General features: G+C 35.6%; 2 protein-coding genes across 5 annotated transcripts; both read right to left on the bottom strand.

Annotated features, from left to right (window-relative positions):
• Positions 1–167: 167 nt before the first annotated feature.
• Positions 168–7,957, bottom strand: LOC141835301 (serine/threonine-protein phosphatase PP2A catalytic subunit). 3 transcript variants are annotated; one of them, XM_074722743.1, is made up of 11 exons: positions 7,666–7,957; positions 6,645–6,696; positions 5,613–5,696; positions 5,453–5,524; positions 4,309–4,380; positions 4,075–4,115; positions 2,243–2,309; positions 1,004–1,195; positions 838–927; positions 648–755; positions 168–532 (listed from the first exon to the last, which is right to left on the bottom strand). In XM_074722743.1, exons 1-11 carry the CDS (start codon positions 7,728–7,730, stop codon positions 467–469), a joined length of 909 nt encoding a protein of 302 aa, XP_074578844.1. In that variant the 5' UTR covers positions 7,731–7,957; the 3' UTR covers positions 168–466. The 3 variants fall into 3 exon arrangements, with proteins under 3 accessions (XP_074578844.1, XP_074578842.1, XP_074578843.1); XM_074722741.1 differs by having other exon boundaries at positions 5,444–5,524; positions 6,645–6,701; positions 7,669–7,957; XM_074722742.1 differs by having other exon boundaries at positions 6,645–6,701; positions 7,669–7,957.
• Positions 7,958–8,580: 623 nt separating this feature from the next.
• Positions 8,581–11,975, bottom strand: LOC141835300 (glucan endo-1,3-beta-glucosidase 4-like). 2 transcript variants are annotated; one of them, XM_074722739.1, is made up of 5 exons: positions 11,668–11,975; positions 10,724–10,819; positions 9,086–10,342; positions 8,890–8,917; positions 8,581–8,800 (listed from the first exon to the last, which is right to left on the bottom strand). In XM_074722739.1, the coding sequence occupies exons 2-5, from the start codon at positions 10,785–10,787 to the stop codon at positions 8,668–8,670; spliced, it is 1,482 nt and encodes a 493-aa protein (XP_074578840.1). In that variant the 5' UTR covers positions 10,788–10,819; positions 11,668–11,975; the 3' UTR covers positions 8,581–8,667. The 2 variants fall into 2 exon arrangements, with proteins under 2 accessions (XP_074578840.1, XP_074578841.1); XM_074722740.1 differs by having other exon boundaries at positions 10,724–10,814.
• Between the last annotated feature and the right edge of the window lie 1,298 nt (positions 11,976–13,273).

Genomic DNA, 13,273 nt, shown 5'->3' with positions numbered 1-13,273 from the left:
AAGGAATGGAACATACTGCAGAATCCAATACAAGTTACAACCGTCCATTCCTTGGGCTATACGAGTATGGTAAAAAGGTGCTAAATTTACTAGTCTTTGAAGCGCACTGCCAAATCCAGTCCCTCTACAACATTAAATAGCAGAAACGTGGAGGAATGCGGGGAAAATAAGACAAAGGGAAAAAATTCCCTTGAAAATTATATGTGCTGCATTACAACCTTGTGTAACAAGGATTAAACTTACAAAAACATTATACAAGATATTCATCTACCGAAATATAATCTTACTATCGAACATTTGAGGATTCTGCCATCACGACCTCATCATCTAGCAAGCGTCACTCCTGTCAGGAACCAACAATATGCCTCTACTCTTTTGCTTACAGAAAGTAGTCAGGAGTACGACCTCATCATCTAGCAAGCATCACTCCTGTCAGGAACCAACAATATGTCCTCTACTCTTTTGCTTACAGAAAGTAGTCAGGAGTCCTGCGGGTTACATCAGGCTCTCCTCTCCTAGGTGCTGGTTCAAACTGCAAAACGGAATATTAACTCTATCAAAACATTGCCATAAATTCCTTGGTATAAATAAACAAACACATTTGCCAAAATAAAAATGGATTAAAACACATTTTCTAAGCGACACACCTGAATAAATGTCTGCCCTTTACATTCATCAACTTCCATTATGGAAGCCATGTTTCCACATCGATAACAATAATTTGGTGCACTAAATATGGTAACCACCTTTTGTTCCTGTTGAAAAGAGTTATTAAAACTCACATCCAAATCTGACACGAGAAAATTAGGGAAAAAGTTGATTAATGTAGAAACTTGCATGTCCCCAATTATATCCCTCCATAACCAATTGATGAGCTCTGGCTATTAATTTGAGATTGTTGGTATGGTTGAATTGCTCGGATATATCCTGAAAGATTCACAATGAAGTGATGAAAGGTGATCCATGGCAAAGATAGAAAACTATAAAGAGGAACAGAACATACTTGGCCGAAAGTGTAACCAGCACCACGTGGAGAAATACCCCAACCACATCTATCATCAGGATCAGACCACAAAAGATCACACATTGGCCCCTCATGAGGAACTTCTTGGACACGATCAAAGTTTCTTATGCTGTCAAGAGTTTCGATAGATGGAGATAATCCACCATGTAGACAGAAAATTTCTGATTCAACCTGAGAACAAAATTTTTCAGTTTGATAGGATGTTATTCATTTCAGAATCATGATAAATAAAGGTGTCACTTCAACCAAAAAGTTCATCAATCACTATACAATGACAAAGAAACAGTTCTACTTGAAAAAAATGGGCATCTTGAAATGTTAAATCTTCAAATTAAATTGCTCCTAAATCTGCTAGCCAAAACCTTGGATGTTAATACACATCACACTAAGCAAAAATCTAGCAGTTTCTCCCTGAATGAACTAGTTAATTTTTTATTTTTTTTTTACTTGAGGTATCCTTGCTTAGACATTTATTTAGCAAATAGTATAGCAGCTTACTGTCACAAGCAACAGAGCGATCAATCTAGTCAAAGGACATGCCACTGAAAAAGGAAGTGGATAATAGCATCACTTATGTCCAGGAAATATATTTTATAAGAAAACCCCTTATAGAGGATCTTAATCCTGTAAGTGAATAATAATCCTTCCAGCTTAGGACACCTAAAGTGATTCTACTTCTACACTACCAAAAAACAGTCAAGCAATTAGAATAAAATACTACCTGATGACATTCAAGATAACCAAATCCAAGGATCTTAATTTTTCTAGCGAATATAAACCATGAAATGCAAACAAGGACAATTGTAAATCGTTCTCATGGTACCACAAAAACAGACAACTACTAAAATGTAAATCCAGTCAATGATTTTAAAATGAATCAAACCATTTCAAGAATCTTGACCTTCAAATGAATAATACAACTTGTTTACTGACAATTAAAGAGAATATCCAAACACCAAAATGATTAGCAAATAAAAAAAAAGTAAAACCTGTATAATTTGCATCCAAAATATAACTAACCATTCTAACTAAGGTTACTCACAGTTGCACAAATGGCTGTGCACAGAGAGAATTTCATACTGTTAATTTAAAATCAGAAGCCAAACATCTAAGAGAAGTTGGAATTATTCATAATTAATATATGGTATATTGATATCATAAGCAAAGAATTGTAGAATATTCAGCAAGATTCTTCAAGAAATGGTAAGGAGCACGAACCAATGCCGTCAATGGGAAATAATCAAAAAGATCAGTGAAGATCTTCCATACATTTGCATTGCCATATCTGGATCAGAAAATAAAATCCAATGAATGCCAAATAAGATCATACTTACTAAAATTCCAATGAAACAGAAGCTAAATGCCATGTCATACTTGCTGATCCTGATTGCAAACCCAAACATCCAGAATTCAAAACAAAGGCAGACCTGTGATAACCATAACTCGATACAACATATAACCACCAAAACATCTCTTCAATTCCAATATTACAAAATGGTCAAACAGCTCAATGCTATGTTGCTGATACACCCACACAGAGAAAGAGAGGGGGAGGGGGCAGAGAATGTTGAAACTTATAAAGAAAAACTTAAGAAACTAAGTTTCAACAAGAACTCTTTTAATACATGAATTGGAGTTTCAACAAGAAAATAAATAAATGGTTAAGGTTGATGCATGAAGAACTCTTTTAAGAGATACCTTTGGTCTATTATTTATCAAGAAAGAGATATTGGTCAAATTATCATTAATAGGGTAAAAAAATGGATTGATTCAAATAGGCAAGATCTTCTAGAGTCTTTTGTAATCAATCTCCTTTGGCTAGAGAAAATGTAATAAGACTCGGTATGGTCAGTCACCTTTAATTCAATATAGTTTGAATTAATTTTAATGAAGCAAATATAGTTTAGGGTTCAATATAGTTTGAATTAATTTAAATGAAATAAATAACATTTTTTAGCTGCATAAGCTATATGCAGTCAAATGCAGCCCCCTCCAAAATCTGCATATGCAGCCGCTTATAATCTTATAAAACCATGGTCATTTAAGAGATCAAGATACTATTTAGTAATATAACCATGCATAAGTGGATTGAGACAAACACCAGTTTTTGAGATTGATGTTGATAACAAGTCTGCGTTCATGGTCAAATTGACAGGATTAATTTTGCATTTCTTAGAATGTTTTCTTCTCCATGGTAAACTATCTTGTTCTCTTTGCTTAGGCACGCTGTAGGAAAAAGCATGCTTATACTCCATCTTGTGAACTGCCATTTACACTGTACACACCCTCCATTAGTTGAGTCCTAAGGTAATCATCTGAACCAGGATTTCTCTCTAACACATAAGCATTCATTTTCAAACTAAAGTTAAACTGCAGATGAACTTTGACAAATAAATTAAGTTAGATTACAGCTGAGCTCTAAATTTTGATATTACTATAATGCAATATACAAAGGATTATTTAGTTTTTTAAAAATAAAGGAATTATTAGCTCCGAAATTCAAGAGGCATGTGTAGGTTTTTAGACAAAATATCAAATCGCATTGTATTAAAGAGACACCATTATAGTGGTATGGAAACCACTAGGAAACTTAAACAGACTCATAAAATCATATCTAACTCTATTTACAACAAGTCTTCATTGCAGCATTAAGTAAATAAAATAGAAGGAAAATGTATCCATATGAGAAGGAAAAAAGAAATGGCATGGTCTCTCTCGGTAAAATTCAGCAAAATTGATGTGGACAAAAAAAGTGAGAAAAATGACAAATTAACTCAGCTTCTTATAGATGTTACATGGAAACACTGGCTAAACAAAGCATAACAAGATAAACTTGTTGCACACAAAAACCATATCAACCAACTCTTCTTTCTTATAATATAAAAATGATTCTATTTGCCATGCTAACCACATTGGATAACAGATAAGTGCAGCAGAATAAGGGATGATAAGTAACACAACTGGGGAAAAAAATGTTTCTGTCTAGGAGCGGATATAAAAATATAGAAACAGGTCACACCAATCTTAGAAACAAAAAGCACAGGACTTACTTTCTCAGGCATTCATCATAAAATCCATAAACTTGAGTAATCTGCAACAAAATAAAAAGAAAAATATATATTGTCAGCAAATAAATGAGATGAATCACCAGGAAAACAACGAATATAGTTGAAAGAAATATTTGACATATCACTACCTTCTGCAAAATAAGATATTAAGATGCCAAAGTGAACATAGTATAATGCAACATCATGCAAAGTTGGGAGCCACCAAAAGCAGTATACCTGACGACTCTCATGGTTTCCTCTGAGAATAGTGATTCGCTGAGGATAACGCACCTTGAGAGCCACCAAAAGCTGATCATACAGAATAAGTTGTTGAATCAGTATTCTAGTAATTTACTAAGTGATCTAAAGTTCTCATATAAGCAATCAAAGGAGATTGGTCCTATCAGAATCATTAAACCCATATGATTGTAGAAAGAAAAATCAGAACCTTTATCCAATTCATCTCAATGACATCATAAGTCATAATCATCACGAAAAGCATTCACACTTTTAGATAGTGAATTTCGACAATTACTAAAAAGTAACCAATCATGTTTGTATTTCAACACGAAAAGTATTTGATAGCTGACAGAAAATTTTATTTTTTGATGTTTTACTACCTGCTTTGAGATATCACTCACATAGAAGCCAACTAGGTAGTCATGCGTGTTGCACTTTCACGGAGAGAGAATTTAGGCACACTAGAAGACCCTTTTTAAGAGAGAATGAAGCGAACAATCATTTGCTAGTTTATGGGCTTTCCAAAGGTATTAAGTCTATCGTGGCCAAAAGTCAAAAACAGATTTTAAACCTAATCAGTCGAGCTAACAATTGAAATACATGAACCCTTAAGTCACTAGTGCCATTTTTTAAAAATTTTGTAATTTCCTGCTGTTCCTTTCAGTCATAAAGGCGCAGACATAGGAAAATTTCCTGATTTGCATAAGACTGCCACAATTTTCAGCCGTGGAAGACTGTAGTCAGCATTGTCTGCTCTAACTTAGGATCATATATGTGTTCTCAGCATCTAAGATCTGAGTTTGCCTTAGTACAGCTGCAGAAGCAAATTAGATTATGCGTGTTCGCATAGAATAGTTCAACCTATGTAATAGTTACAATACAAACTCAGAAAGCAATATAAAAGGTAAAATAAAGAACCCTAAAGCATTCTGTTCTCAGAAATTAAGAACCAAACTTCAGTTGTGTGTCACTATAGGCAAAACCACGATTGATGGACTAACAAGTCAGCTCCACACTAAATGCACAAGATGAGGTACGATTGCAATTGGCAAGTTCAAAAAAGAAATATCATTAAGCACAAAGAAATCAAATACAACATACCATGAACGAACACAAAACAAGGAAAAGGCACCTTCCCTACCGTAACTGTCTCGACAGAGTAGTATCCACGATCCACATAATCACCCATAAACAAGTAATTGGTATCTGGACACTAAATAAATGAAAATGCATGATTAACTTGTTGGAATGATTAAATAGTTATCATAGCTTCATTTGTTTGTTTTCTGAATCAAGCACACCTTTCCACCAATTCGAAATAGCTCTGCCAGATCATGAAATTGACCATGAATATCACCACAGATAGTCACAGGGCTCTTCACTGGCTGCAATACTTCGATAAATTGTCAGCAAATAACAAAGAGTTTCATACTACAGATCTCAAATAAAAAGATGCAAGGACAGGATGAATTTGGAGCATCCAATATTCAATTCACAAACCAAACTAAGATCAACTTGCTAAGAAAAAGCTTCAGTTCCTGTTTAGGAAATTTAAAGTTAAATTTTGTTCCATTTTTTTTACTACTAATTGCAAACCAAATTGAACATAAATAAATGAATAAATAAATATATATATATATATAAAATGAAATTGGTTTAACATATTTATTAGTTTTTTATTTTTCCCCTTTGAAATGATATTTAGCAACTCTCTCTCTCTCTCTATATATATATATTAATTATATTGCATTGCATATTATATCGGTTTCAATATAAACTAACAGCAACAACAACCAACTACGAGTCCAACTTTTTGGGATCGGCTAAATAGATATCATCCCGCCATCGAACGTGCTAGATCACTATTCATATCATTAAATCACTCTCAATTATATCAAATAGAGTTTTCTTTGGTTCCTTGATCACTCACATCCAATACATTCAACTTGTCTAATTATAACTCTATTTGTCATCTTTAAGCATGTCCATTTCATCCAAACAGAAATAGTTAGGATCAGTTTCAGTATATCTTTAGTTCTAAAGTTGTACAAAACTATTTTGGGTTTTCTAGGCTGATCTACTTTAGTTTGATTGGAACTGATTGGAACTGATTAAGAACCTGTAGGTGGAACAGATTAAAATGACATGAAGGACAAGGAATATAGAAGAAGATGGTGTGAAGCTACATATTCATCAGTGGGGCAGGATGAATTTCATATAACTATAACTATAAGATCATAATCAGGGCCACCATGTTTGTGAACAGCCTCTGGAAAATAGTTGAAAAAAAGCCTTCACTACATTGATTAAACAACTTGCTAAAAAGAAATTACCTGAACATTGTTTTCTTCCATCAATACCTCCTTAGCCTTTTCACAAAGCACTCTAACCTGAAATTATGAATTCAAATAAACAAAAAGGGAATTCTGAACCTATTTCTTAACCCATAATAATAAGCTGCAAGAAATACCAGAAATTGCGTTGAAAAGAAAAAAAAACACAGAACAATTAATAGACCAGATTAGCTAATGTTTTAACCATACACATTATATTTTTGAACTTGTAGCATGATACCAAAAGAAAACCAAAACATTTATTTTTATTACTTGTTAATGTTACACTAATTATTTTTTTGGGTAATAATACACTAATTGCATGAGAGGAAGTTGCATAATATTTCCATTGTTTCCATAAATGTTCAGATACTTCTGAAACGAAGAACATCAAAAACAGCCAGATGTAATCTTACTATAGTTTCTTAAGCAATAATGTTTAGAGAAAAAAATTACGTCTTTTGCCAGCTAAACTATTTTCTATAACCAAAGTATGCATATGGTTAAACTTAGGAGTCGCACACATATTCAGATAAACGCATCAACAGATTTACCAGTGAAACTGGCATAAACCAATCCAACCAAATTATTAAAACACATGCAGGAATCAGCTAGGTCAAAAAGGGGTTTTCTATAGCTGAGGAGCACAAGCTTCTCCATGGACTCCATTATCTAAACGACAGAAACTGATACCAGAAGGGGACTAGACCAGTTCCTTAGAAAAGGAAAGGACAAAAATAACCATTAGAATAGATACAACAACAATATCCACCAATTCCAAATGTAAGTTCCTATGCTCGTCAAGAATCGCATTTTGAAATCTAACCGCACACCACCTAACAGCCTCGCAGATCCCTAATCGAAATGCCGTTTTGCCATAAAGAAATACCCACTCCTCCTCCGATCTTCCAAGAAAATACATGCATCAACCAAGAAACACCAGAACCTTCATCCAACCAAAAAGGGCACAGATCTAAGAGAGAAATCGGACAAAAGAAGCCAAGAACCAAGAGCGAGAAGCGACCTCCTGTTCGGAGAGCGGCTTGCACTGCATAAGCTGCGCGATCTGCTCATCCAGGTTGCCATGGGTGTCCGAAGCCGGTACGGGCCTCGCGCTCATCTTGGCCTTACCAACGCCCTCGCCCGAGAGACGCCTCCGACAGCAGGAATCGAAGCGCTAACCGCAAGCTTTGCGCTCGGTAGATCGGCACCAAGCGACTTCGTCGCCCTTCTCCTTTCCCTCCCACCAAAACAGCAATCCGTGGCTTCGACGGCGACAAACGAGGACAATGACGAGGGCGTGGAAACCCTCCCTGGTGGAACCTGACGCGGCCTCTTTATTTCAGATCCACTATATTTAGGAACTGCGCCTATTCGTAGGATTAGATGTTGGACGAAGGACATGAAAAGCATTAGTTCTGTGGCGTGGCGATGGACGAGTGGATACCAAGATAAAATTTGAGTGAATTAACGAAATTGCTGTCTGAAGAGAACAGCTGATGGAGTAACCCGACGGTCTTCCCAGGTTCACTCCTGGTAACGAACGGTCGCGGCCGATTCCAGCAGGTGAATCGAACGGATTAAGAGGATGGAGATCGGAGGGGACCCACAAAACTTGGCGATGGTTGTGGGCCCTTTGCTGCCACGCCTGAGACAGGAAACAGGCTATACTATGATTTAGAAAAAATAATATCGATCTTAAATTTCAACTCACTCACTGAAAATTCGCCAGTTGCCCAGTTGTATGATATCGAAAGAGTTTGAAGATATGCTCAATGATTACCAAGTTCTAAACTCACCGTATTCACTTTGATACTGTACAATACTTTTGACACATTCTTTTGGCTTCCAGACTGAGAACAATAAGGCAGCAAGTGAACGGCAACATACTGTAATCGGGGCTTTCAAACTTAAACCAATATTGATGGTCGAAAAACTCAATTGTCTACTGCTTGTTGAGATGACAACAATCTTTAGAGGTTTTGCACAAAATTGAACTGATCATTCACAGTTGCTTTACATGTCAAACTAGAAATGGTAGTGCAAAAATTGCTAGAAAAGCAGAGAAAATCTGCACTCTTGATGCTCGACTTGAAGGGCCAACTGGTCCAAAGGCACCTGTTGTTCCTCCCCCAGTGACGTCGCTCGCGCCCGTGCTGCAATTGCAGATCAAACTAATCATAAGAAACTTTTAAAAATATGTAGTGTTTGCTTGCCCAGACTAATCTTTTTCTACATCACTCACCTTCCAGCAAAGATGCATGAACCGTGGCCTGCAAGAGTAACCATTCGGACAGACAAGTACCAGTCAATCTCATTGAGTATTTGCATGAACAGATAAAGTGAAACCAAATCCACCACCAAACAACAAAAAGTTAAGAAATCTGAAACTATAGAAAGCAATTATAATCTGGCATTTTGTTTTACCAGATGAAGCTTACTTGGATCTGTTCTGGTAATCATGGCCGTGTTACCAAAGCTGCAGGTACCACCACTTGCTTGAGCTCGATGGTAGTAATCATTGAATGCATATGAGGCAAGCGCTACGAGATTGTTGGCCTGATAGCATGGTTGCCCAGGTTGGATAGCACTGCAGTTTGCTGAACCAGGTCCGCAAGCCCAATCTAATCCTTTCTTAAGTGCTGTGGCATCTGCACTAGAGTTTACGACACAAAAAACACCATCCAGGGTAGATGAATTAGCAGGTGACTCGACCAGACTGCTAAAGGTCAAAGAGTAAAATGCAGTTCCATTAGAAGAAAATATTCCCCAATTCTTTTCAGAAACAGGCCCTGGTTGTAGATCCTCATTGAACAACTCGTAGACGTATGTACAAACTGGTGTAGTTGGTTGGCTAGGTGTGCCAGAACCATTTAGAACGTGGCGAATAAGATTGGTATTGTAGGCCAATGCATTATCGATATTAGCATCTGGTTCATTTGATCCACCAAGTGAAGGCCAACCAGATGCTGTCACCATCACTGGAATGCCAGAGAAGTTGAGTGACTCCATTGAGTAATAAGCAGCATCAACCATTGCATCGAACATGCTTGTGTACTGGAAATTTGTATTAGGATCGACAATCTGATTATTTGGATTCAGTGACTTGAAAAGGGCGTACTCTAGTGGAAAGATACCTTGTCCCTCGGTGTAACCATAATATGGCTGGACATTTAGCATCAAAGGAGATCCTGTGTTCTTCAAAAACTGAAGATTCTGAGACATTATGGAGTTCCATGATGAGTTGAAGGTAGCCATTGATGGAGGAAAATGTTTGGGAATCATGTCCATTGATAGTGGACTTGAAACTTTAACCTGAAAGTTGAGGTTCGCTGCGAGAAGAGCAGACTGGAGGAACTGCATAGCTGGAACAAGAACAAAAGCAGCATTTGGGGTGGTTGTTAAAACTTCATTGCCTACGGCAATATAAGTAATGTTAGTTGCAGGAACATATGTGGCAACATTTTTATTTAGCCAGTCAGCAGCATCTGATCGTGATTGTCCTATTCGTAGCAACTGATCGTTGGGGACACCAACTATAACCTCTATTCCAGTATTTGCTAGGGCATTCAGCATTTGATGGTCAGCATCAAACAATCGCACATGTTTAATCTGCTGAGTTTTCAGAATGGACACTATTTCGGTGGCTGATGGTAAAGTGGACATCTGAGTGCCAATATAAATCCCAACATATGCACCTGCAAAATTTCGTTGATGCAGTAGGTAAGAAGATAGCAAATGAGAGTAGTTGATTACAACTAGAAAGACAGAAAGCAAACAAGCACAAGCAAAGCTTGAATTTTTCAAAAGAATACTTCAACAACAGCTATTGAGGCTTGCTAAATTGTCCTTCTGCTGATAGGAAACTCAATGATTTGTGTATCTATACTGATAGGGAAATAACAAAAACTTAAATATTGATCAAGTTTCTTAAAACCAAAATATAAAAAACAAACCACTCCTAGATTTGAAATACAGTCTGAATCTAGCGAATGCCATAAGATTAAACATCTGGGAATCAGCAAATATTAAGCTGATTGCAATTACAAAAGGAAACAAGAAGTCTATCATGGCAATACCTGACACAGTTGAGAACAGGAACAGAAGTGAGAATATAACTTTCTTGTACTTGTCGGACAACATCTGGCTTAACAAACTCCAGAGTGTACTCTGTCCTAGCAAATAAAATCATATAGCAGTATTAAGGACACAAAGAACCATAGTATGAGCTCATAAGACAGGTAACATGTCTATTAAAGTAATGGAAAACAAATTGAATGACTTTAACTTGTTAGCACTTGCATAATCCAAGTGCAGTATCTGATGCAGTATATGATAATCTTAATGAAAACCACATCTCTCTGGCTTCCACCATATTTTCAGAACCAAAACTGAGAGCAAACTAAGTGAGAAAAACTTGTCATTCTCACTAACTACTCAATTTGGGTTTCTTGCTATGGCAATTTCTACAATAAGCATGATATCAATCTTAATAACTCGAATTGCAAGTAGTCATTTGTCATATTCCCTGAATGCTGCTCCAGGAGCAACCCCCCAGCTGACCAAATTACATTACACATTTGACTTCCCAGCTCATCGCTCGATTCTTACTGGCAAAAATAAGAAGACAATGATGCATTGCTACTTCAAAACCCCAAATTACAGTACAAATTTGACCTCTCGACTCATCGCTCATCGGTAACTTCTAAGTGACAAAAAAAAAAAAAAAAAAGACAATGATGCATTGCTACTTCAAAAGCATTTATTAGTGTAATATTTTAACGCCGGCAGGATTAGGGATTGATGCCTAAACTCCAAAACTTCCCAAATTTATGCACAAATCTATAGCTGCCAAAAAATCACAAAGGAAAAAAAAGAAACTAATTTAAGCAGACAATTTAGAGCTACGACACCAAAGGTGCTATTTTTCAGAGCGTTTTAGAAACAATAACCCAGACGTGAGCAAAAACTAATATAGTAAAAAAAAAAAAGAAGAAGAAGAAGAAGGAAGAAGAAATATCACCTGCTAGCCACGGACAAGAACTTAACAAAGGAAAGTGTGCATGTATTGATCTTTCTCAGTAAACCCTTTCACAACAAGAAAAGGAAGGGGAAAGAACCAAAAAAGGGGCCCTTTTTGCGGCTTTGCAAGAAGGAAATGAGGGAGAAAAGAGAACTTTGAGACAAAAGGCTCCGAGTGTGTTACAGCCAAGCGAACAAGGCCAGTTCACTGAGCTCTCGGGGGAAGAGAAGAACTGAAGCGGCAATAGAAGAGAAAGCATGTGGAGCTCGGGAAATCTATGAGGAACCCAAAGAGGGGCTCCAGGTTCTGTTATTTTCCCCCTTTTTTCAGCTTTTTGTATTCCAAAACTTGACATTTGGTGGCGTTGTTAGTTTCTGGTTAGTCCTAGATTTTTCACACTATCTCAATATGACCCCTGCATTTTATATAGATGATAAAATTAGTAAACTTTGAGGGACTTATTTAAAACAAAACATTGAAAACGATTGATTTAGAAAGAACATCAGTTACCCATTAATAATGAGTTTTAGGGAGAAGGTGGAAGATTACATGGCAACAAATTGGGTTAAAGTATTAATTAATCATTAAGTTTTGAGGACCAGATGACAAAAAGCAAAATTTCCACCATTAATGCCAAGTAATCATTAAGGTTAAGGTGATATTTGATTTTTAAAAAAATCATTTGAAAAAAATGAAATGTAACGTAAAAAAATATATAATTTACAATATAAAATATTTTAGACATATTAAATTTATTAATGGTGAATAATATGGAAAAAAAATAAGGATGCCTTTTATTTTTCATTTTTTTGCTCAAATTCTTTTGACTTGTATTGTGACTCTTCACCTGCAAGGAAGAGGAATTTGTGATTTGTTAGATTTGAAGTAAATTATTTATTTTTTAAAATATTAATAGACCAATTGGAAATTAACATACAAATTAAAGTTGACAAGCAGCCTTGTGAGAATAACATTTTACTAGCCACTTTGAATTTGATCTTATGTGATTATGAAGATTTACGTTTTCATTTTTTAACTTATGAAGACATTTAAAACTATAAATGAAAAATAAAAAATATTTACAATATTTTTTAAAACGAACGAGGTTTTGATATTTATAAGAACAAAGAATTCTTTAAAAGTTTTAGAAAATAAAAAAAAAACAGAATTAGGAGATTCTATAACGATAAAAGTTTTAGGAGATCTCCATAAATAACTATAATTAATTACTAATCCACCAACTTCATCAGTTTTTGGTCATCAAGGTTTCAAATCCAACTTGATCAACAGAATTAAGAGATTTTATACTTTTATTAAAACTAAAACAATATAGAAAAATATTTATTCATAATATTTATAAATTCAGTAGATCTGAATATTGTAGAAAAACTGAATGGCAATGATAATGTTCATTTATTCTTTTATTTTTTTTGTAAAATACAAAAAATACAGAAAAATCCAAGTATTTGGTTGCAATTATTTTTTTGCCAGACTGAAAAGCAAATATATATATTTTTATAACGACTGACGAGTAATGAGTGATACATCATTAATAAGCGTGTGAGATGGGCCCAACGTACATCATACATGGCATTCTGGGACCAGC

This window comes from Curcuma longa, chromosome 9, assembly GCF_044706935.1.
Source record: "Curcuma longa cultivar G26 ecotype Majalengka, Jawa Barat chromosome 9, ITB_CL_G26_1.1, whole genome shotgun sequence".
Lineage (NCBI taxonomy): Eukaryota > Viridiplantae > Streptophyta > Magnoliopsida > Zingiberales > Zingiberaceae > Curcuma > Curcuma longa.
This window is presented reverse-complemented; position numbering and strand designations above follow the sequence as displayed.

Excerpts from the sequence above, each read along its gene's own strand:
- LOC141835301 (XM_074722741.1), bottom strand. The coding sequence starts at position 7,764 with ATGAGCGCGAGGCCCGTACCGGCTTCGGACACCCATGGCAACCTGGAT. Across the intron at positions 2,310-4,074 it reads TATGATGAATGCCTGAGAAA|ATATGGCAATGCAAATGTAT; the intron begins GTAAGTCCTGTG and ends TTTCTGATCCAG. Across the intron at positions 928-1,003 it reads CTGGTTACACTTTCGGCCAA|GATATATCCGAGCAATTCAA; the intron begins GTATGTTCTGTT and ends TGAATCTTTCAG.
- LOC141835300 (XM_074722739.1), bottom strand. The coding sequence starts at position 10,787 with ATGTTGTCCGACAAGTACAAGAAAGTTATATTCTCACTTCTGTTCCTG. Across the intron at positions 8,918-9,085 it reads GATTACCAGAACAGATCCAA|GCCACGGTTCATGCATCTTT; the intron begins GTAAGCTTCATC and ends TTACTCTTGCAG. Across the intron at positions 8,801-8,889 it reads TCATGCATCTTTGCTGGAAG|CACGGGCGCGAGCGACGTCA; the intron begins GTGAGTGATGTA and ends CTGCAATTGCAG.